The 22,554-nt window shown below is 45.2% G+C and overlaps 3 protein-coding genes across 6 annotated transcripts; 1 reads left to right on the plus strand and 2 right to left on the minus strand.

Annotated features, from left to right (window-relative positions):
* Positions 1–7: 7 nt before the first annotated feature.
* rab9b (RAB9B, member RAS oncogene family) lies at positions 8–4,040 on the minus strand. Its single transcript, XM_029164800.3, has 2 exons — positions 3,898–4,040; positions 8–3,112 (listed from the first exon to the last, which is right to left on the minus strand). Exon 2 carries the CDS (start codon positions 3,030–3,032, stop codon positions 2,424–2,426), a length of 609 nt encoding a protein of 202 aa, XP_029020633.1. The 5' UTR covers positions 3,033–3,112; positions 3,898–4,040; the 3' UTR covers positions 8–2,423.
* A 354-nt stretch (positions 4,041–4,394) lies between these two features.
* Positions 4,395–8,020, plus strand: fut11 (fucosyltransferase 11 (alpha (1,3) fucosyltransferase)). Its single transcript, XM_029165329.3, has 5 exons — positions 4,395–4,595; positions 4,767–5,105; positions 5,217–5,597; positions 5,786–6,408; positions 6,562–8,020. Exons 2-5 carry the CDS (start codon positions 4,767–4,769, stop codon positions 6,710–6,712), a joined length of 1,494 nt encoding a protein of 497 aa, XP_029021162.1. The 5' UTR covers positions 4,395–4,595; the 3' UTR covers positions 6,713–8,020.
* On the minus strand, positions 7,363–21,447 carry LOC114864465 (mucin-2-like). 4 transcript variants are annotated; one of them, XM_055512292.1, is made up of 29 exons: positions 21,305–21,447; positions 20,314–20,376; positions 20,022–20,139; positions 19,838–19,945; positions 19,720–19,746; positions 19,558–19,617; positions 19,431–19,475; positions 19,278–19,349; positions 19,111–19,191; positions 18,962–19,024; positions 18,753–18,857; positions 14,752–18,672; positions 14,635–14,646; positions 14,075–14,137; positions 13,883–13,951; positions 13,594–13,668; positions 13,113–13,172; positions 12,286–12,336; positions 12,134–12,178; positions 11,578–11,607; positions 11,423–11,485; positions 11,069–11,155; positions 10,943–10,984; positions 10,004–10,057; positions 9,835–9,900; positions 9,679–9,744; positions 9,250–9,315; positions 8,427–8,532; positions 7,363–7,883 (listed from the first exon to the last, which is right to left on the minus strand). In XM_055512292.1, the coding sequence occupies exons 2-29, from the start codon at positions 20,321–20,323 to the stop codon at positions 7,782–7,784; spliced, it is 5,667 nt and encodes a 1,888-aa protein (XP_055368267.1). In that variant the 5' UTR covers positions 20,324–20,376; positions 21,305–21,447; the 3' UTR covers positions 7,363–7,781. The 4 variants fall into 4 exon arrangements, with proteins under 4 accessions (XP_055368267.1, XP_029021163.1, XP_055368265.1 ...); XM_029165330.3 differs by having other exon boundaries at positions 14,635–18,672; XM_055512290.1 differs by having other exon boundaries at positions 14,635–18,672; positions 20,314–20,392; positions 21,305–21,431.
* Between the last annotated feature and the right edge of the window lie 1,107 nt (positions 21,448–22,554).

Raw genomic sequence — 22,554 nt, forward strand, 5'->3', positions numbered from 1 at the left:
CAGCGTCTCCATTTGGTATGCTGCATGTTTTATTCGTAGCCAAGCACTGTTTTCCAGCATGTTGGCACAACTTCTCTTATCCTCTGTAGTGCAAAACGAGGAGTAAGAGTCATCCATTAGAGCAAACATCAGGAGGAACAGTCGAAGGTTTACACAGCTTAAATCAAACTCATGGGATAAGCACTTAGAGTGAGACAGACGTTCAGTGTCATTTTGTACATTATAAAATGAATGCCCTTAGCAATTTACATAAGCCATTAATATGGACAGCCCAAAGAAATTTGTCTTTACATTCATAAATATTACAGTAACATTAAAACAAACCTACCACTTAGGCTGGCCGCAGTGACATTAGACAGCATCATGAGAGGGACATTATGCATTCAACCTATTAGACCACTGGTTGTCAGCTATGTTAGACTTTATGTAAACGTTATGCTACATGGTCTGTATAGGACAAAACAGGAAATGGTACAGGAGGAACAAAGTATCCCTAATAATCCACAAAACATTAACCGACAAATGACACAATAAGAGCCCTCGTTTTGCTTTGCATTAATGTAGGCCAACTGCTTAGGTAACAGAGGTTGTCCTGTACACACCGAGTACCATTACTCAAATACACCTTATAAACCTTTTAACACTAATCATACAGACAAGCTACTTATTTATTATGAGCCTACATTAAACCAAAGAGCCATGTAATGAGCAAAGATGACAGTACCTGATTGGTATAGGTTCACTCTCACAGTGACACTCTCTTAATTTTCACATTTAGTGTGCATGCATTCTGAAAAACGATGCAACGTTTGATTTAAAAAAGATTTCAAAAATCACGTGATCTCAGGAAGAGAGGCTACACAAGTGCACACAACAAAAAACTGTGAACTACAGGGAAACAGTGCATTCGGTAGATGAAAACATTTTACAGATGAATATTGGTTGTAACATAAATTGGTTGTAGCGTGTAAAGTACTATTCCAGCAGCAACAGAAATACTGAGGAGAATTAATTTCTAGCATGTTAAGTATTAAAACGTTTGGTATATTATTTTTAAATGTGCCACACAGGCCAGCAAAAAAGTGTAACAGCATAGGTCAAATGTACCTGTGGCAAACACACAAGTGTGTAAGACTGAATGCAAAGGGAAGTACCATCCAGATAAACACCAGCGAATTCTCAGAATACTCAATTCAAAGTTTCACTCCCCACATTCTGAACAGACAGGGGACGTGACGTTCAAAGCACACATTAGTCGTAACAACATTATCAAGCACTCAGGCTGTTTCACATTCGTCTGAGACCTAGAATGACCTCTGACTGACATTGTGAGGCATGTGTTATAACAATAAAGGAAGGGAAACTGAAGAACTGAAAGTTTAAAGCCTGCAACGCAATCAACAGAGCAGGCTCAGTATTATAAACATGCGGTGATTATGAAAATTAATGTTAATTATAACCTTATCTACACATCAGGAACACAAACTTTAATCAGTCCCTGGTCAAACACAGAAGCCCAACATAAATATCACACACAAACGTTTGGGAAAACAAATACCATAGTAAAGGTTGGAAATGTAAACAGCAGTTAACAACAGCAGTATTCTCCCAGAAACACTGACCTCACCGGGTAAATAGACCCACATACAGAATACATGAAGTAAAACAAAATAAAAATGACCTGATAATGCCTGATTCATACACCTGACCCCTCGGGCTGCACAGTAGGTGATTACGATCGAGAGAGAGCACCACAATAGCTTGTACCCAGTGCATACAGCCAGGCCTGCTGAAGCACACAAATCCCTTCTGTTGAAGTCAAACACAATCCTCCATTTGAGTGGGTATTCTTAACCACAATATCTGTTTGGATTGGTAACACTTACTTTCAGAAATAAAAATAAATTTACTCTCCAGCAAACAATAATTTAAAGAGAGCTAAATGTTGTAGAGGATACTGTAATACCCTATAAAATCACTTTAGGGTGAGTTAAATTCTTCTGAGATCAACTGCATGGTGATACCACAAAAGACAAAAGGGGCCATTCAAGAGGGAACAGTATTAATTAAGATGTAACTCTGATTAATTTTAATGCTTTGTAAGCATCCCCTGATAAAACTCCTGCATAGGATGGGAAAGCTGGGTAAAAACCACTGAAAGTGTACAAAGGATGTGTGTGCCCGTTATAATGTGCCTGTACCTTAGTTAGTACCTTAGAGCCATAATTCAACAATCTAGACACCAGGAAAATCCTTGATGCTGCTTTCACAACAGCTGGATTTGAGCCATATCTAGAAGATACTATGCTCAGCATCCTTTATTTACAGAACTTGTAACACAAACAATATCGGACTGAATCTCGAAAACAGCCTCAGGCAAGTTGCAGCCAGAATTTAAGACAAGGTGGATTCAAGCCTGATAATCAGCAGCAAGATGTTCGAGAGGCTTTACGGTTGCCATGGAGATCAATAGTACTTCCCAGAAGCGCATGACCAATCTGGTCTTCAGCAGCCAGGACCTCTCGGACAGCGGCTTCAAATGCAGCTGTAACATTAGTGTCATCCTTTGCGCTAGTTTCATAATAAGGGCAACAGCCATTCTCTTCACACCAGGCTCGTGCTTCTTCCTCCCCGACCTCCCTTTCCTCCATGTCTACCTTGTTGCCTAATACCACAAAAGGGAACCGTTCAGGGTCTTTAACATCTGAGTAGAACATAAACTCCTTCTTCCAGCAGCCAAGGTTCTGGAAGCTCTGCAGGTCATTTACAGCAAATGTGAGTAGACAGCAGTCTGCGCCTCGGTAAAAGGGCGTACGCAGGGATTTGAAGCGCTCCTGACCTGCTGTGTCCCAGATCTGAAGAGTAACCAGGCGGCCGTCCACCTCTAAGTCGCGATTGAGGAACTCCACCCCTATGGTATGAAAGGACTGGGAGTCGAAGCGATCTGTGACATAGCGGTTCATCAAGGAAGACTTGCCCACTCCACCGTCCCCGAGCAGGATCACCTTGAGCAGCAGACTCTTACCGCTCATGATGCTTCCTCATACCCAGCAGGGCCTCCTTAATGTGGTAAAGGCCTCCCCACCAGGTGGAAAACCAGGGTCACCTTAACCTGAAAGAGGAACAAATTCAAAAATAAAAACACTCTATAAAAGAACAATGCAAATCAGTTCTCTGTGATAAGAAATGAAACCAATTTGTGGTCTGCTGATGATTTGACCTCACATGAACCTTATAACAAGAGCTGATGAGAAACGTTGGTTACTTAGGAAACAAGTGGAGTGAAGAGGTGAATGACACTGATGTAATCCCTGGAAGTGGTCGCACTGGGCTGGATGACTACAGCCTTGTTTACCGCACGATAACGATATAAAACGTGTCTAATGTGCCTAAATAGAAATCAGCAGGTGCCAGCAGTGGTGTGGGACAGAAACCTTACCCTGAGAACAAAACAAACATTTGTAATATGGCGTATGAAGGTAAGGTGCAGGACTATTACGCCACAAAATCAGGAGCGAGTAAAACCGGACTTTGGAAGCGGCACATGCGCAGTTCATAAACAACTTGCTTGACGTCAACTGTAGATGGTAAATAAAACTCGTTAACTGAGTCGTCAGCGGTCTCACTGAAGTTAACAACAAACCGACACAGCTAACACGCTTCAAGAAACCAGACGAAGAAGAAGACTGTTGCACTGTGTACCGGCTTAGCTAGCAGGCTAAGGCTGGCGGCTTGTTGACATTCCCTACGCTCAAGCTAACGTTAATGGTTAGCTGCAACTATAAACTACATTTTAAAGCCATGTAAGCAACAGAAAAATAAACGCTTCATCGGAGTGATAAGGGTATAAACAAATGAACGAGTCATAACCATAAAACGCAAATAAAATTCACTCACCCTGTTCCTATTACTTGATATTGTGTAGTCTGCCCTACTCCCCTACATCTGGGATTGAGTGTCGTGACTCGTGACGTGCGCGCTCCCTTTACGGATTTGCACGTGCACGCCGACGAGGTTAACCCAGGTCCTAACGCTGGTTCAGTTCATCGTCTTATATATACGAAAGGATATGTCATTCACAAAGTTAATTTCAGAATTAAATAGGAAATAATCGTATTCATAATTAATAATAATGCCTTCATATGTAATAGTGCATCACACGGAAGATTTACGGAGATTCTGATCATTTTAATTTCTCTAAACAAATTATAACTTGTTAGTTTTACATTAATACTATATACTATATGCACTATGCTGATTTTAGCTGGAATATGGAACATTTAACAATAACAACCGAAGAACCTTTTATGATCTTGTCATATTTACGTCTGCAGATGGCGCAAATCTCATCGTTCGTCTGCAGATGGCGCTGCGCAGGCTTGTCTTTGTGTTCTACCCAAGAAGAAGAGAAGCAGACACGTAGAAGAAGAACCCAGCTGTTTTGTTGCCTCAGCTCTGTTTGCTCGTATCTAGTCGCGTCCCGTTAACGCTCCATCTCAAAACAACAACACCGCAGAACAGATGTATATTTAGACAAACGTGAGACGGGACGTTATCTACACCCGCGCGTTTATGCGTATTCTGCAGTAAAAACGGTAAGAAGCTGTACTTTCCCTGCGAAACTGCTGTGTCCGCGGCATGTTTTAATTTGAGTCGTAATTTAATCTGAAAGAACGAGGTCCTAGGGTAACAGAAAAATGTTCTTGTCTGTCGTTGTGATTTGTCACTAATAAGAAGTGCGTTCTGTTCTCTTTGTACCTCTGAAGATGGCAGGCAGAGGCAGACTCTTGCCCTGTTTGTGCCTGGGGCTTTGTGGTGTCCTGTGCTGGGTCTGGGTCTCCTTTGCCTCCTTTCCAGACAGCAACATCCCCCCGGAGGCCTTAGATGCAGTGGACCGAGAGGTCTTTCAGCCCCAAAGTGCTCTATCGGAGATGGAGTTTGCCTCCATCAGTTCCTATACAGGACCTGGCAACAATGATCGTCGCAGCAACAAAGAGCTTCCCATTCTCCTCTGGTGGAGCGGTGGGCTGTTTCCGCATTTTCCTGGCGACTCTGAGCGCATTGATTGTGCCACGTCCTCCTGCCTTGTCACAAGCAACCGCAAGGTACCACAGATGTGGCGAGCTCTCAAAGCTAGATGATAGATTAATGCATGCATATAATGAAAATTACCTGTTATGATGTTCTGCCAGTAATATGGAGTTTAACTTTGAAAGGTCCAGCTGTACAAAAGAACAGCGTCCATCATCTTCTACGGGACAGACTTCAGGGCATACGAGGCACCGCTTCCCCGACTCCATCACCAGACCTGGGCCCTGTTCCACGAAGAGTCACCCATGAACAACTACATCCTCTCCCATGGACCAGGCATCCGGCTGTTCAACTACACTGCCACATTTCGCAGGGAGTCCGACTATCCTCTTACCCTGCAGTGGTTGCCCTCGCTGGATTACCTGCTGAAGCCTGTAGCCGTGTCCCTTGAGGAGAAGAACCGCCTGAGGAGAGAGGGTCTGGCTCCTGTGCTTTACATGCAGTCTCACTGCGATGTCCCGTCTGATAGAGACAGATACGTCAAGGAGCTCATGAAGTACATTGAGGTACAGTCTACAAGAATGTAGAATAATTTTAGCTGTTTCTACTACTTAATTGAAGTATGTTGTTATTCTCTTAATTTAAACCACATCAAGGCCATTTAAATTTGAGTTTGTATGTATAACTTAGTTTTTCTGTCTTGGATGTGTTGAACTATTAAAATGTAGTGTCTTAATTAACTTTTTCACTGTAGGTGGACTCTTATGGTAAATGCCTGAATAACAAACCTCTGCCTGATCATCTGGAGGACACAGCCACCGCTACAGGCGAGGAACAGAGGTTCATGGATTTTGTAGCCCGCTATAAGTTCCACCTGGCCCTGGAGAACGGCCTGTGTCAGGATTACATGACCGAGAAACTGTGGCGCCCTCTCCATCAAGGCTGTGTACCTGTCTATCGAGGATCATCCGTGGTGGCAGACTGGATGCCCAACAACCACTCTGCAATTATAATGAATGACTTTCCTTCACCAAAAGCGCTTGCTGACTTCCTCAAACGTCTTGATGAGAATGACGATGAATATGCAAAATATTTAGACTTTAAGAAGCCCAGCCACATTAGTAACACTTATTTACTGAAGGCTCTAGAGACTCGTGAGTGGGGGGTTAATGACATGAGTAAGCCCAACTACCTGAATGGATTTGAATGTTACGTGTGTGACCAGGAAAATGCACGACTGGCAGCAGAGAGGGCAAGCAGGAAATCCCCTAAGAAAAGTCAACCTCCTCAGCCTAAAATGGCCAATAACTCTCACATGGGTTGCCCTCTGCCCTCCCCAGGGTACGGAGACATCCAAGATTTACCTGCAGATGATGGGTGAGTCCGTCTTAAATTATTCAGTGTTAAATTCTTCTTGGGCTACCTATTATAAACAACAATATCCTAAAGGGAGATAAATCAGTCTGTTTTAACCGTGTAATTAAAATAACCTCCGTTATGAGCCTAATCTGTTTGTATATCTGTCCACAGATGGTTGCAAATATGGCCTCAGGATTATTGGCAAAGCCTGGACCAAGCAGAGGGGCTGGAGTCTCTGATAAGACATAACGAGTCAGACCCTTCGCTGCTGTGGAAACACATCCAAAACATAGCTGTGAGCAGAGCCAGAGGGAAACACTGACACTGGCCTTGAAACAAACAGAGGGTGGAGGATGGTCCAGGATTACAGTGCTGTCTGATATTATACATCCCCTCTGTTTTAACGAGGGACTGGAGCAGACACTACTCATATTTTTGCACTGAAGTCAAAACTCTTTTATCCTTGTTAATATTTCAGTTATATACTAGCAGGCATGTTTTTTAGCTGACATGTTACCTGTGTCCAGGATGCCGTCTCACCAGGGAAAATAATGTTTTAGCAGATTTATTCTTGACTGTGGATAGAGCCCGAGACTCTGCATCAAGGGAACTCTGCCTAACTGTGCGTTACGACCATCAGACAGTAGCCATAAACTACATTAGCTTCTGTAAAATTACTCAGCATGTAGCTGATGGGTATTAAATGAAGTTACATTTATGTTTGCTGCTATTTGAAGTCACTATGCAAGAAAAATGAGTCTAACTCAACCCCCAACAAAAAAACACCACTCCATCTGTAAAGAAGCTCTGAGGAACAGAATGTCTGTGGAAGCAATTTACAATATGACTCTGTTTCTGATGTTCCTGTAAAATAATTTTCATGTGCAATAATGTTTTTAGTCATGCTTTTATAATATGTACAGTGTTGCATCTACTAACACACTACCTTTGTATCACATATTTATACCAGGATCATGAAAATTGTTTTATTTTGTAACAAAGTATCTGACATGTACACACTTTTTGTATCAAGACGAACAAAGACAGCATTTTGTAACTACAGTTGATAAATCTTAATATTGTACCCAACTCGCCAGTACTGGTCTGTTCACAGTCATGTAGAGCATCATGTACAGATATATCCTTCATGCTCTACTTAGGCAGATATAGCTTTCACCAGCAGCAGAAATAAGCAAAGCAAGCTTGTGTAACATACTTAAGAAAGTAAAAATTTAACAAAATGTAAGAATCAACTTTACAGCCAATACCATAGCATCCTTAAATCCGTAAGTGTAACACAGTCTAAACTTTGTGAAAGACCAGTTGTCACTTTATATGCAAATGAATATAAAATGGGATGAGGATAAGAGGCCGCTGAAGAGCTTCCGTAATCAGTCGAAGGCTTTGGAGTAGCAGTTCTCACAGTGGACTTGTCCACGATGTAGGAACATATTGTGGAGAAGGTCTCCCATAGGCTTCCCACACACGCCACACTGGAATAAACAGGAGGACGTTTCAGAAAAAGTAATTATGAAAAATGCAGCTGAGAGCAATGTTTTTATCTTTGCAGTTCTGTAGTACAAATGGCTTTGACCTTATAATAAACTGGCAAAGGCCGCATGGACTGAGACTTTGCAATATGTAAACATAATTATTTTAAAGGAATAGTATTTCTCCGATTGTCTCCTATGCCAACAGAACATCTGTATCCATAAAATATGAAGCTGCAGCCCACAGTCAGTGAGCTACGAATGAAAAGCTGGAAACACATTTATGTTTTTATTGGGCTGTAAAGTTGTTGCTTTGCCAAGTTTTAAATTATGATGGATTTTTCCCGTTTACAGCCTTAATGCTAAGATAAGCTCCGTGTCACGTATGTGATATCATTTTGCTGGTCCAACAGAAAAGTAAGCAGGCACGTTTAACAAAATGTGAACCTCTTAAAGCCGAACGGAGGCTCAGTCGTCCGCAACCATTTGTTAAGTCAATAAATAACAACACCGTGTGACTTGTGTTCTGGTAGCTCGGTGGATTACCTTGAAACAGGCAGGGTGGCAGTTGATATTGAGGTGCTCAATTGTGATCTTGGCATCATTGCCCACCTGCTCTCCGCAGTATGTACAGGTGGATGACAGTGAGCCACTGGGGACACACAGCAAATGAAACCATTTTGTTTAACCACCCATTCAGAAACAGCCTCTGCACAGCCACAGATCTGTCTGGTTAAATAACCAGTGACATTTTGTGCCCAGTGTGAGGGAATTTAGGAAGTGTAAATAATCCTTTAATGTCCCTGCTTAACCTCCTAATGAGCAGGGCTTGGCAGAATTTCTGCCCTACAGATTACACATATTTAGATTTGGCAGGACTGAAAAAAACAAGGTAATGGGAAAAAGCTTATGTTTGCATGTGGTTTAAACTAGGTTCAGGGATGTGTTGTTACTGGGATTACAGCGCCGGTTGCAGGAACTGGCAGAGACTGTTCTCAAATAATTTCCTCCACTATGAAAAGAATAAGCACAAGCGCCATTTATAGAGGAAATCTGTGAAATGGAATCATTTATATACTGTACCTGAAGCAAAAGTGAAAACCTCTAAATGCATTTGAAGTGGTTGTGACAGTGGCAATACAAAAACAAAGTGGCAGTGGCAACAAGAGTGCTAAAATTGTTCTCTCTCTTAAATGGTCACAAATAAGTTAAGTAGCAGATAAACTACGAGCACTGGGGGAGGTTAGGTAGGATTTCAAGTCCAGTAAATAAGTCAGCCTGAATATGAAAGGGCATTCAGAGCGTCAGCACTAGATGGGGTCAACATGTCAGCTGAAGTGTAATTAGAAGAGGGTCAAAGTTCATTTACCTGGAGTAGGCGGACGGGCTTCTGTAGGAGTAACTGGTGGAGCTTGATGTCAAATAATCTGAAGCGCTATGGAGACGAGGCCAAGGCAGAAAGAAACGGTGCAGTTAAATGATGTGGGGAGAACAAAGAGATAAAAACACCCAAAGCAGCTGCAGTGTTGGAATAATAAATCAGTTCAGCTCAAATGACAATGTGAGTTTTAGCACTGAAAAGATGCTGAAAGGAGTCGAAATATTGCTCGGCGTGCGAGCGATGAATCGAGCTGAGGGCGCCGGCGTGTGACGGGGGTTCAAATGTCAACGAGTGGAACCAGCTGAAATGTCAGTCCACGTGTAATTGGTGAAAACAGCCCGAGCTGTCGTTTGAGGAGCGAAATGTCGAAATAGTTAAGCGGGAGAGAGGATCGGGGCTCAGAGGCGGTGTTCTTACCTGGAGTAGGTGGAGGGGCTGCTGTAGGAGGCGCTGACGGAGCTCGGCATCACATAGTCCGGCGCACTGAGAGAAGGAAGAAAGAGTAAATCAGCCTTTGAATCATTTCCTTCAGCAAAAGTGTGATTTGGTGGTTAGATAACGCAGCGGTCCCACCTGTCTGTGGCATTATGCAAGGCCAGCTCCGTTGCACTGACATACTCCTTCACGAACACGAACCCCCTGGAGCAAAGGCAGGTGACGGACAGCATGAGTTTAAATGTATCGTTAGGATAGATATTAGTTGTCACTTTTATTTAAACGTCTAGTTTGTTAAATCACCCACTTTTTGGCCTCAGGTTCTGGTGTTCGGACGCGTCGGTCTTCTTCTATCACGCTCCTGGAGGAGGTTTCATTAGTGGAGAGAGAGAGAGTTAGTCTCATCCCTCACTCCCTGACAACAGCAGTGTGATGGGTTATACAGAAGGACTCCACATCTGTCAAATGGAACTTGGGAGATAATCATTTTCTGCCATTGCTTGTTAACGGTGGCTGTTTAGCGGGCTGTGATTTGACAAAAGGACATTTGTAATACACATCATTAATCCCACATCTGGAGACTGATAATTATAGGGAAGGAAATGAGGGCAGATTGAAAGACAATGGGAGAGTAGGTCTCAGAGCTGAGACGGGCGACGCTCTAACCAGGCATCATAACGACCTGGCAGGTAGCTGGAGTATTAAGTGAATACAGCTTCGTGCCCTCAGGGTTTAGTCTGATTCTCTCACCCGTGAACTAACGCGGCCGTGTAATAAACACGAACAGTAGGTGAACGCGTAGATATCGCATAAATATCGCATAACGTCAGCTCAATTTCAAATGTGAAATATTCATCATGCCCGGGCAAATTTCTTTTTCATGCAATAATAAGCTATTGTTTAAAAATGATTTAGCGAGAAGCGTGCTCCTTAAAACTTACAGAAAACAGAGGAGCGCTCAGAAGAAAGGGTTCTCACATTATGCTGGTTCTGACATTAACATGCTCATAAACCTATCGACCCACAGCCCACTTTGGACCATGCCTCTCCCTGGATGCCAACGAATGCTGTAGTTTTTTTAACCAAAGGCAGCAGGAGTCAATAACATGGATGCTATCCAGTGAACAACAGTTCTGCTATATGGGCCTGATCCTCCTGACTCGCAGCTCCAAAGGGCTGTGGACTGATTGACCAGCCGTGCCCCGCATCCTCTCGGGCATCACATTCTATCTAAACTAGGGTTTACCTGGTGATGGTGGTGGTAGTGACGGTTTCTTTTTCCTTGAGGCTGGAAAACAGGACATTCCATTAACTTATATCCTGGCAGTGTTAAAAATAGGTGTTTTCTTGTGTGTTTCACCACAGTAGATACCTTTTCTTCTCCTCCTCTTTTGTTGTGGTGATGGTATAGACACTGGGTGACATCCACCTGGACCACGGTGAGTCATTGTCAGTGGACCTTGAGCACAAACACAAACATTACATTGAGATGATGTAAAATTTTTTTGGATATTGGGGGGGGGGGCAGCATCTGTTTACCTGAGTTGTAAGGAAACATAAGAAATATATATCTGACCTATTTTCATCAGCATCAGTGCACAATGTCTTCTGACTCAACGAGTAGATGCTGTGAGGCTTGTTATTTCACCACAGCGAAAGGGAGGGAGGTTGTGGGAATAAAAGGAGCAGATATACACCAGGAGCTCATAATAAAAAGACGACTCACGTTCTCTCAAACATGATCAGCGTCTCTTGGTCTTCAGCTTGGCTTTCTGGCTCGGCTCCTTGGCTGAGAGGGGACATACAGTGAAAGGCTTTTAGCTCATAATGGACATGGGTGGGTGCGCGTACTGTACATGAGCAGTCGAAGTGTGTCGTCACCTCTCGTCTGTGTCAGTCTCCAGAAGTGTTCTGGTTTCCAAAAGAGGAAAGAGAGATGCATAAGTTGTGACAGATCAACATATCAAAGAAACAATTGTGTCGCTGTTCCAGGCATTTGTTTTCTTCTTTGACTCTTTTTCATTCCTCTGTCTCTAATACTTATATATTCATAATACAATAATTCACTAGATTGAGCTTAATACTGTGCTTTCACTGCTGCCGGAAATGACCTTGTTTACTAGATATGTCATTAGGGCTCATACTCTCGAACACAGTACAACAACAAATGTACAGTTGTGCACATTTCCACAATTTATTATTAAAGTATCATGAGAAATTCTAGTTCCATCTCTTCGAGCACATGAATTTGTTGCTTTCGGTCTATTTGATTCTAATAAAGACGTATCACCAATAAAACGATAAATGAACTGTAGCCACAGTTTATCATGACCAATTACCACTGCAATGATTCTGAGCGTAAACCAGAGATATTGTGCAGTAACATGAGACCATCGCTGGATGCAGAAATAGGGGGCTTTGCATTATCACACTGTACCTGTTGATGGAAGTTCCTGTGAGGGGCTGAAGCAGGTCAGAGGAGCTGCAATAGAGAAAAGTGGCTCATAATCAGAAGCTGCTGCATTATGCATGCTGAGATGCTATCTGGCTGGCTGGAAAACAGTCACAGCTCCAAACCAATATGATTACCTGTTAGGGGATGTGGTCCCTCTTGGATACGGATCAAACGGTTCAGCCGTGCTGAAAAACAATTTCACACTGATTTCACTCTCAATTGTCAGCATGGCCCATCTTGTGTCGGAGGAATTCTGATCACATTGACTCATAATGGAAAGATTTAATGCAGTTTGAATGGTAAACAGAAACACAGAGGAACCCAGGGCCAAACTCAATCAAAATCACATTGTGGATGTCTTTGACAAATGGAAAAACTATTCTACTGCTGAGTGGTAAAAAGTGTTCACTGCAGGTTCTCATCACCCATAATTAATGTGAATTACAGCCAATGGCACTAATATCATCATAACCTACATTAGCTACATTAAACTATTTTTTTAAATACTGGGTTGTGGCAGCAAGAAAAACACTGGGATTTAGTGCCTATAGTTTTCAGGCCCGAGCTCCAGGGATCTGCATTGGTGTTGCCTCCGCACAGAGAGTGGTGGTACAGATTAATGGCACGATGGAGGGAGAAAACAGGGCAAGGAAAGGTTAGTGTGGTTCTTCTCATACACTATTTACGATACTCGTCCATTAGAGGAGCTTGAATCCTCTGAACTATTTAACAAGCATGAAAACTATCTGAATATGGAACAGACTTCTGCTTTGTGTGTGTCTCCTCCTTTTGTCAGTAATGATCACAGTTTTAGCGGTTGTGGTGGCTGCCTCGCAGCACAGTTGCAGGCATAGTTGGTATAAATCATTACAAGGCATATCTGAATAGAATGCATTTCTTAGCAGACACAGCTCTGCATAGATAGATAATTGTTTAAGAGCAGCCTGTCATCTCCCTCTACCTTTGTGTTTCTTTGGCTGTCTCATCTGTCTGCTTCCCCTCCTCTCGCTGCGTGCTGAGGCTGGCAGATACAAAACAAAGCCGCAATACTAATCAGTACAGAACATTCTCTTCTATTTCCAGTCGCACGGCAGATAAGACATGGCTTTCTGTTTCAAAGTATTACTCGGATTGCTTTAGAACTTTGTTTCTGTCTTACGGAGCAGGGGTTAAAATAGAATGCCGGGAGGAGAGGAGCCCAGATTTGAGGATCAAACTTGAGGCGGATGGGGTTTATTAAAAATCTTGCACCTCAAGAAGCTGGGAGTTCTTAGCCCCGCCAGCTGTAGTCTGAAGTATTAATGAACAACAAGTAGGGAGGGATGAGGAGCAGGGGCCTTTCCATGTAGGTCTGTTTGTCACCTGGGTGCCTGTGTGTTACGAATAAAAGGGTAATTCCTTGAATAGCTGTATGTGGGGCATGGGTGACAGGAGTTCTTTACCTGTTTAGTTCACTGAGCAGATCCTGACTCCAGCGTCCCGGGCTGCTGGGAACAGGCTGTGCTGACTTCTTTGGACTTCAGAGGTGGAATAAGAAAAGGAAGAGGAAGTGGACAAAGGGGAAGGTGATGAACAAAGGCAGATTCAGGAATCAGAGATTTCAAAGATGGGGCCAACTAAGGTAAACCGGACCCAAACATTTGAAGTTCAACAGTGCCACCTAGAGGTTGGTTCTGGAAAGGTTTCCCCTGAGGATTGCCTAATCACAGTGAGAAAATACTTTAAACAAACCTATCACCGAGAGACAGCAGATCGTCTGTGAACGGGTTACTTTTGCTGAGCACTGGGGCTGGCTTCTCACTGCAGACAAGAAAGAAAATGTCACTGCACCCTCTCTCCAGACTTTGCTTTATATTTGTAAGTGCCACGTTTGGTCACATCTAATTGGGGACCAGCTCTTGTGTGTCTTTGTTTCACCAGTACCTGCTTGAACTTGTGTCAAATGAAATGAGGGTGTCGGACAGTGCAGTGAGGGGGTCGCCAGAGCTGTGGAAACGGAAGAACAAACATGTGGTATCACAAGAACGTTTCCCTGATCTCGCATTGATGTACAATAGAATTTGACTAAATACATAAAAAACACAATGGAATGTATATGAGGGCACACTTAATTTAAAAAAAGCTAATGTAAAGTCTTACACACACACACACACACATAGTATATATATATATATATATATATATATATATATATATATATATATATATATATATATATATAGATATAGATATAGATAGATAGATAGATAGATAGATAGATAGATAGATAGATAGATAGATAGATAGATAGATAGATAGATAGATAGATAGATAGATAGATAGATAGATAGATATAGATATAGATATATGTGTGTGTGTGTGTGTGTGTGTGTGTGTGTGTGTGTGTGTGTGTGTGTGTGTGTGTGTGTGTGTGTGTGTGTGTGTATATATATATTAATATAGAGAGAGAAAGACAGAGAGAGGCAGTGAACAGAACAGCTTACCTTGGCTTTTTAGATTCTTGTTTTTTTACCAAAGACACTGGGGTAACTGGTTTTGGATCAGTTGAAGTCTGGACTATGACTGGTTTTAGGGCAGCTGAAGTCGGGACTGGAACCTCTGATTTTGGGTCAGTTGAAGTCAGGGCAGAGGTCACTCGGGTAGCTGGTTTTGGGGCAGCTGTTGCTGGGACTGGAGCCGTTGGTTTGGGGTCAGTTGAAGTCTGGACTGGAATAGATGGTTTTGGATCAGTTGAAGTCAGGGCAGAGGTCACTGGAGCAGATGTTTTTGGTGCAGCTGTAGCTGGGGCTGGAGCCGTTGGTTTTGGATCAGTTGACGTCTGGACTGAAGCAGATGCTTTTGGGGCAATTGTAACTGCAACTGGAGCCATTGGTTTTGGGTCAGTTGAAGTCTGGACTGGAGTAGATGGTTTTGAATCAGCTGTAGCTGGGGCGGGAGCTGTTGGTTTTGGGTCAGTTAAAGTCTGGACTGGGGCAGATGCTTTTGGGGCAGCTGTAGCTGTGGGGGGGGTCGTTGGTTTTGGATCAGTTATAGTCAGGACTGGAGTGGATGCTTTTGGGTCAATTGAAGTTTGGACTGGAGCAGCTGGTTTTGGATCAGTTGAAGTCGGGGCAGAGGTCACTGGGGTAACTGATTTTGGGGCAGCTGTAACTGCAACTGGAGCCGTTGGTTTCGGATCAGTTAAAGTCGTGGTTGAGGTCATTTGAGCGGCTGGTTTTGGAATAGTTGAAGTCTGGACTAAAGCAGATGCTTTTGGGGCAGCTGTAGCTGCAACTGGAGCCATTGGTTTTGGGTCAGTTGAAGTCTGGACTGGAGTAGATGCTTTTGGGGCAGCTGTAGCTGGGGCGGGAGCTGTTGGTTTTGGGTCAGTTGAAGTCTGGACTGGAGCAGATGCTTTTGGGGCAGCTGTAGCTGCAACTGGAGCGGGTGGTTTTGGGTCAGTTGAAGTCTGGACTGGAGCAGATGCAGATAGGGCAGCTGTAGCTGCAACTGGAGCCGTTGGTTTTGGGTCAGTTGAAATCTGGACTGGAGTAGATGGTTTTGGATCAACTGTAGCTGGGGCAGGAGCTGATGGTTTTGGGTCAATTGAAGTCTGGACTGGAGCAGATGCTTTTGGGGCAGCTGTAGCTGGGGCGGGAGCTGATGGTTTTGGGTCAGTTGAAGTCTGGACTGGAGCAGATGCTTTTGGGGCAGCTGTAACTACAACTGCAGCCGTTGGTTTTGGATCAGTTGAAGTCGAGGCAGAGGTTACTGGGGTAACTGATTTTGGATCAGCTGTAGCTGGCACCGGAGCCGTTGGTTTTGGTACAGTTGAAGTTTGGACTGGAGCCGTTGGTTTCGGATCAGTTAAAGTCGTGGTTGAGGTCATTTGAGCAGCTGGTTTTGGATCAGTTGAAGTCTGGACTGCAGCAGATGCTTTTGGGGCAGCTGTAGCTGCAACTGGAGCCGTTGGTTTTTGATCAGTTAAGGTCTGGACTGGAGTAGATGGTTTTGGGTCAGCTGTAGCTGGGGCAGGAGCCAATGGTTTTGGGTCAGTTGAAGTCTGGACTGGAGTAGATGGCTTTGGATCAATTGTAGCTGGGGCGGGAGCCATTGGTTTTGGATCAGTTGAAGTCTGGACTGGAGTAGGTGGTTTTGGGGCAGCTGTAGCTGGGGCGGGAGCCGTTGGTTTTGGGTCAGTCGAAGTCTGGACTGGAGTAGATGGTTTTGGATCAGCTGTAGCTGCAACTGGAGCCATTGGTTTTGGGTCAGTCGAAGTCTGGACTGGAGTAGATGGTTTTGGATCAGCTGTAGCTGCAACTGGAGCAGTTGGTTTTGGGTCAGTTGAAGTCTGGACTGGAGTAGATGGTTTTGGATCAGCTGTAGCTGGGGCAGGAGCCAATGGTTTTGGGTCAGTTGAAGTCTGGACTGGAGTACATGGCTTTGGATCAACTGTAGCTGGGGCGGGAGCCATTGGTTTTGGATCAGTTGAAGTCTGGACTGGAGTAGGTGGTTTTGGGGCAGCTGTAGCTGGGGCGGGAGCCGTTGGTTTTGGGTCAGTCGAAGTCTGGACTGGAGTAGATGGTTTTGGATCAGCTGTAGCTGCAACTGGAGCCGTTGGTTTTGGGTCAGTCGAAGTCTGGACTGGAGTAGATGGTTTTGGATCAGCTGTAGCTGGGGCGGGAGCCGTTGGTTTTGGATGAGTTAAGGTCTGGACTGGAGTAGATGGTTTTGGGTCAGCTGTAGCTGGGGCAGGAGCCAATGGTTTTGGGTCAGTTGAAGTCTGGACTGGAGTAGATGGCTTTGGATCAGCTGTAGCTGGGGCGGGAGCCATTGGTTTTGGATCAGTTGAAGTCTGGACTGGAGTAGGTGGTTTTGGGGCAGCTGTAGCTGGGGCGGGAGCCGTTGGTTTTGGGTCAGTTGAAGTCTGGACTGGAGCAGATGCTTTTGGGGCAGCTGTAGCTGCAACTGGAGCTGTTGGTTTTGGGTCAGTTGAAGTCTGGACTGGAGCAGATGCAGATGGGGCAGCTGTAGCTGCAACTGGAGCTGTTGGTTTTGGGTCAGTTGAAGTCTGGACTGGAGTAGGTGGTTTTGGGGCAGCTGTAGCTGGGGCGGGAGCCGTTGGTTTTGGGTCAGTTGAAGTCTGGACTGGAGCAGATGCTTTTGGGGCAGCTGTAGCTGCAACTGGAGCCGTTGGTTTTGGGTCAGTTGAAGTCTGGACTGGAGCAGATGCAGATGGGGCAGCTGTAGCTGCAACTGGAGCCGTTGGTTTTGGGTCAGTTGAAGTCTGGACTGGAGCAGATGGTTTTGGATCAGCTGTAGCTGCAACTGGAGCCGTTGGTTTTGGGTCAGTCGAAGTCTGGACTGGAGTAGATGGTTTTGGATAAGCTGTAGCTGGGGCGAGAGCCGTTGGTTTTGGATGAGTTAAGGTCTGGACTGGAGTAGATGGTTTTGGGTCAGCTGTAGCTGGGGCGGGAGCCATTGGTTTTGGATCAGTTGAAGTCTGGACTGGAGTAGGTGGTTTTGGGGCAGCTGTAGCTGCAACTGGAGCTGTTGGTTTTGGGTCAGTTGAAGTCTGGACTGGAGCAGATGCAGATGGGGCAGCTGTAGCTGCAACTGGAGCTGTTGGTTTTGGGTCAGTTGAAGTCTGGACTGGAGCAGATGCTTTTGGGGCAGCTGTAGCTGGGGCGGGAGCCGTTGGTTTTGGATCAGTTGAAGTCTGGACTGGAGTAGGTGGTTTTGGGGCAGCTGTAGCTGGGGCGGGAGCCGTTGGTTTTGGGTCAGTTGAAGTCTGGACTGGAGCAGATGCTTTTGGGGCAGCTGTAGCTGCAACTGGAGCCGTTGGTTTTGGGTCAGTTGAAGTCTGGACTGGAGCAGATGCAGATGGGGCAGCTGTAGCTGCAACTGGAGCCGTTGGTTTTGGGTCAGTTGAAGTCTGGACTGGAGCAGATGCTTTTGGGGCAGCTGTAGCTGCAACTGGAGCTGTTGGTTTTGGGTCAGTTGAAGTCTGGACTGGAGCAGATGCTTTTGGGGCAGCTGTAGCTGGGGCGGGAGCCGTTGGTTTTGGATCAGTTGAAGTCTGGACTGGAGCAGATGCTTTTGGGGCAGCTGTAGCTGCAACTGGAGCTGTTGGTTTTGGGTCAGTTGAAGTCTGGACTGGAGCAGATGCTTTTGGGGCAGCTGTAGCTGGGGCGGGAGCCGTTGGTTTTGGATCAGTTGAAGTCTGGACTGGAGTAGGTGGTTTTGGGGCAGCTGTAGCTGCAACTGGAGCCTTTGGTTTTGGGTCAGTTGAAGTCTGGACTGGAGTAGATGGTTTTGGATCAACTGTAGCTGGGGCGGGAGCCGATGGTTTTGGGTCATTTGAAGTCAGGCCAGCAGACAAGGAAGAATCTGTTTTAGTAGTTGGGGAGGGTGGGAGCAGTTTAATTAAAGGGATGTCAACGGAAGTTGGTTTCTCCTTTGCTTGTTCGGTAGCAGACACCGGCGGTGGGTCTTGTTTTGCAGGCTTTGGAGCCACAGGGCCATCAACGCTGGTCTTGATCCTGTAGACCACATAAACAATTAATAAATCTTGTGGATTTAACTGATAAACTGGGATATTGAAGCGTGGCTTAGGACTCACGCTTCCTTTGGTTTGGCCTCAGGTGCCACAGCAGGGGAAGGAGGCACCACACTGGCAGGTGGTGGAGTTGGAACAGGGCACTCTTCATCATCATCAATTTCCACCCTGCACATTTCGGCCAATCACAGGTGTTGTAGTTTAATTCAAATGTGTTGTGTTTGTTTGTTTGTTTTTTCATTTAAAGTCAGGCATAATGAAGTAGCAATTACCTTTTAGCAACAAATGCTGTGCCGCTGGGGACCAATGGGATGTCAGGCTCGGAGTCTTTAGACCTGGACGTAGACAGAACGTAGCTTTTATACATTTAGTCTTTGCTGAAACTGTGGTTCGATTAGCATCAAGAAATGAACAAACTCACTCAAATTTCCTAGCGGCCGAAAGCACATAAGATCTTGACTTCACTCCGGATTTCTTCAGAACAGTACTGGCTGCCTCCGTCCTGTGAAGTAAACCATCATAATATCAATATAATCCCCTCTTGAGCACATGACTTCCTGTTGGACCTGTGTCTTTTGCGCGTCTCACCTTTTCTCCTGCTCCTCAGTGCTCAGCTGCTGCTCCAGACTACCTGAGGTGGACCTCCTAGTGTGAGGAGCACTGAGAGACAGAAGTGTGAGTGAGTATTAAATAAATTACTCAACCCACAAGTAATTGAAAGTCTGATTTGTCGGCGCTCACATTTTCTTGTAGCTCTCTGAAGGTTTTTTAATTTGCGTCAATCCACTGCAGAAGGAGACAAACAAATGTGTGATGTGACTCGGGGATCGTCTGCTAGTGGGGGAGTTACTCCAAGAGACGCTCCTACCTGAAGCCGTTAGACGGTGCGGGTGAAGCCGGCTTGTTTTCTAGTTTAGTGAACACACCTCTGAGTGGAAAATGCAAAGGGCGCAGAAATACATTTTAACATAGCACATTTGTTTGCTGTATCAACTGGGACGGAACAAGCAGAATAAGGCGAAAGTCCCACCTGATGAGGAATCCTGATGTGGGCGCTCTACAGATCAAACCAGAGACTTGTTTTCAGCACATCGTAACCGTGGTAACAACAGATGCTGCGTCGTATCGGAAGGCTGCGTTTACTGTACCTTTGAGTGACCGGGTTTGTGGAGGAAGGAGCAGGTTGCGTCGGCGAAGACACTGGACTGGACTCAACGGGGGCTCCGTTCGAGCGGCCGGCCCGCACTTCTGCCAACCTGCGTGAACGCACAGAAGCGCTCAGCTACGCGCACTCACGCACAGCACAGGACGTGACGGGGGAAGAGGTTTTACCAGGGCTTCTCCTCCTCGGTCTCGGCCTGGGGGGCGGCGCGGGGCTGCATCCAGCTGGCGTCTCCCTTCAGTTTGTTCCTCACCTTGGTGGTTTGGAACACAGTGGCTTTGTCGACTTCTGAGGCACAAACACGGGACGCGTGAGACACCCTGGAGGCGGCAGCGCGCTCAACCGCTCGCACTGTGCGTGGGTGCAGCGGCAGATTGTGCAGCGTCAGCGGCCCGGCGCTGAGTCACGCCCTCAGCTGTGGAGGTGAGTAAACCTGTCGCCTCACGTTCACAGAGCACTCACCTTTTGACATGTTTGCTGTGGAGCTTTCTCTCTCTTCGCTATGTTGCTTTCTTCACAGGCCGCCTGGAAAGGAAAAACACTAATTTACCGGAGAAGAAAGTTCTAGTTAATGACATTGTAGGTTTGAAAATGTTCTCTTTTAAGCTATGTTCCCTCCCAGCAGTGTGTTCTGTGAAGCACAGCTCATCCTTTAGGCATGTAGTTGATCTGGTCCCACCACTTTCCAAAAATGCTATTTCCTAATTCAGAATGGATGCAGGTATGTGTGTGTGTGTGTGTGTGTGTGTGTGTGTGTGTGTGTGTGTGTGTGTGTGTGTGTGTGTGTGTGTGTGTGTGTGTGTGTGTGTGTGTGTGTTTAAACTACATACAGTATGAACCACCGCTTTTAGATACAGGAGCACAGGACAAACCACGTAAGACTTTCAGACTTCCTAATTTCCTGGTCATCCAAATGAACTGCTCGAAGGCAAACCCACCTCCTCAGAGAGAACTTGGGGGGAAAAAGGAAATACTAATGAAACCCTCATCAGTATTGTCTTATCTGATAACAGGAACAAACTACAGCTTATGCAAAATTATGGACTACTGCCAAATTCATAATGCAAATAGAACTTAGGACTCCCGAGGCTGTGAATTCAGCGCTTTTTAAAGAACATCGCCACAATGTCTCTTGAGGATATTGTCCCAAATAGTTATGACAGAACAAATACACCGAGGGCTTAGACAGCGTATTTATCCTGGGTTCAACACACCAGCCCACACATGAGGACCTAATGACTAATGGGGACGAGCCGAGGCGAAGCGGAGACGGCTCAGCTGACGAGGAGCGCTCCTGTCGGGGAAACACCCAGACACAGCAAAAGGTAAACACAATCCTCGGTTGACACGTTCAACACATACGTTCACACGCCTTGTTCTCCCAGCTGCTCAATCCATAACCATAAACGCGCGGAACTCTGTAACTCACGCTGACAATAAGTGGAGCACGCACCTGTTATCAGCAGCGGAGCGTCCCTGTAGATCAGTGGAGAGCGTGTGACAACGTTCTGTTCCCCGCAGAGTTCGGCTGCTGTGAGCGGATTGAAAGTGTCTCGCTGCGTGACAGGTACCTGTGTCGAGCAGGTGCGGGTGTGAGCGGTGACATGCCCGGCCAGTTAGGGAAGGTGGAGCAATAGGTGTTTATCTATTGGTGTGTGTGCGTGTGTGTGTGTGTGTGTGTGTGTGTGTGTGTGTGTGTGTGTGTGTGTGTGTGTGTGTGTGTGTGTAGTAGATGTTGCTAGGTTTTTTTTTTTTTTGTTACTACGTCTGTGGTTGGAGCAGGCACATACCTGCCATACAAGTGGCTGACATTCAGTTCTGAGATGAATAGCAGCCGCAGCATCTCCTGCGGGACCGTCGAGCTCATGCTCAACTGAACTGAGGCGACCAACCAGTCCACATAGACGTCAGTGACACTATATAGTATGCAATCTCAAAATAGCAAGATTGGAAAATGAATGAATTCTACTTTTTTTATTTTTACCATGTTGATTCTTCTGTTTTTTAATTTGCCCACCTGACCAAAGCAGATGAAACCTGGGATAAGGAACATATTTGAGTTGTCATGCCTATGTTTGCACAAGTCACAGGAAATAAAAATGATTAACCGATATTCCTCAAACTGTCCAACTATTTATTCAACAAACGTCGATTTTCGGCCTGGTCAAGAAGATCAACCCACAACTGTTTCTGTATAAAATACAACGTCACGCATGCTTGCATACGTTTACAAAGGCTTTTCACGTGAAAAAAGGTGTGAATGGATTTCACAACATGTCAGAAAGACGATGAAAGAGGAAATTAGCAAGTCCGGGAGCCAAAGTTTCACTCTGGCAGGCACATTTGGCAAGTGTGAATGCTCAAACTGGATTCCTCCTCCTCTCTCTCTCCCCATTAGAAACCAGTCTGACAGCCTGGCCTGGTGCTGCTGACTCTCGCAGTGAATCATTAGGGTGCTCCTGGCGCAGAATTAAAAAGGAGAATTCAAAGTATCTGAACACAACTCCCACCTTGTTGTAACCACACCAAGACGGGGAATGACAACAATTCTTCACCTAGAAAAAGACAAAACCGAGCAGCGGCTCATTACACTTTAGGGCGAATGCCGCGGAAATGAGGCCTCCACAGGTTCATCTGTTTTAAATCTTACCTATAAACTTTATATAAGGCTGACGTTAAAGTAACACAGTGACTAATGAAATG

The sequence above is a fragment of the Betta splendens genome, chromosome 10 (assembly GCF_900634795.4).
Source record: "Betta splendens chromosome 10, fBetSpl5.4, whole genome shotgun sequence".
Taxonomy (NCBI): Eukaryota; Metazoa; Chordata; class Actinopteri; order Anabantiformes; family Osphronemidae; genus Betta; species Betta splendens.

Excerpts from the sequence above, each read along its gene's own strand:
- rab9b (XM_029164800.3), bottom strand. The coding sequence starts at position 3,032 with ATGAGCGGTAAGAGTCTGCTGCTCAAGGTGATCCTGCTCGGGGACGGT.
- fut11 (XM_029165329.3), top strand. The coding sequence starts at position 4,767 with ATGGCAGGCAGAGGCAGACTCTTGCCCTGTTTGTGCCTGGGGCTTTGT. Across the intron at positions 5,106-5,216 it reads TTGTCACAAGCAACCGCAAG|GTCCAGCTGTACAAAAGAAC; the intron begins GTACCACAGATG and ends TAACTTTGAAAG. Across the intron at positions 6,409-6,561 it reads GATTTACCTGCAGATGATGG|ATGGTTGCAAATATGGCCTC; the intron begins GTGAGTCCGTCT and ends ATCTGTCCACAG.
- LOC114864465 (XM_029165330.3), bottom strand. Across the intron at positions 13,952-14,074 it reads TTTGACACAAGTTCAAGCAG|TGAGAAGCCAGCCCCAGTGC; the intron begins GTACTGGTGAAA and ends TCTTGTCTGCAG. Across the intron at positions 13,669-13,882 it reads CTGCTGTCTCTCGGTGATAG|TCCAAAGAAGTCAGCACAGC; the intron begins GTTTGTTTAAAG and ends CCACCTCTGAAG.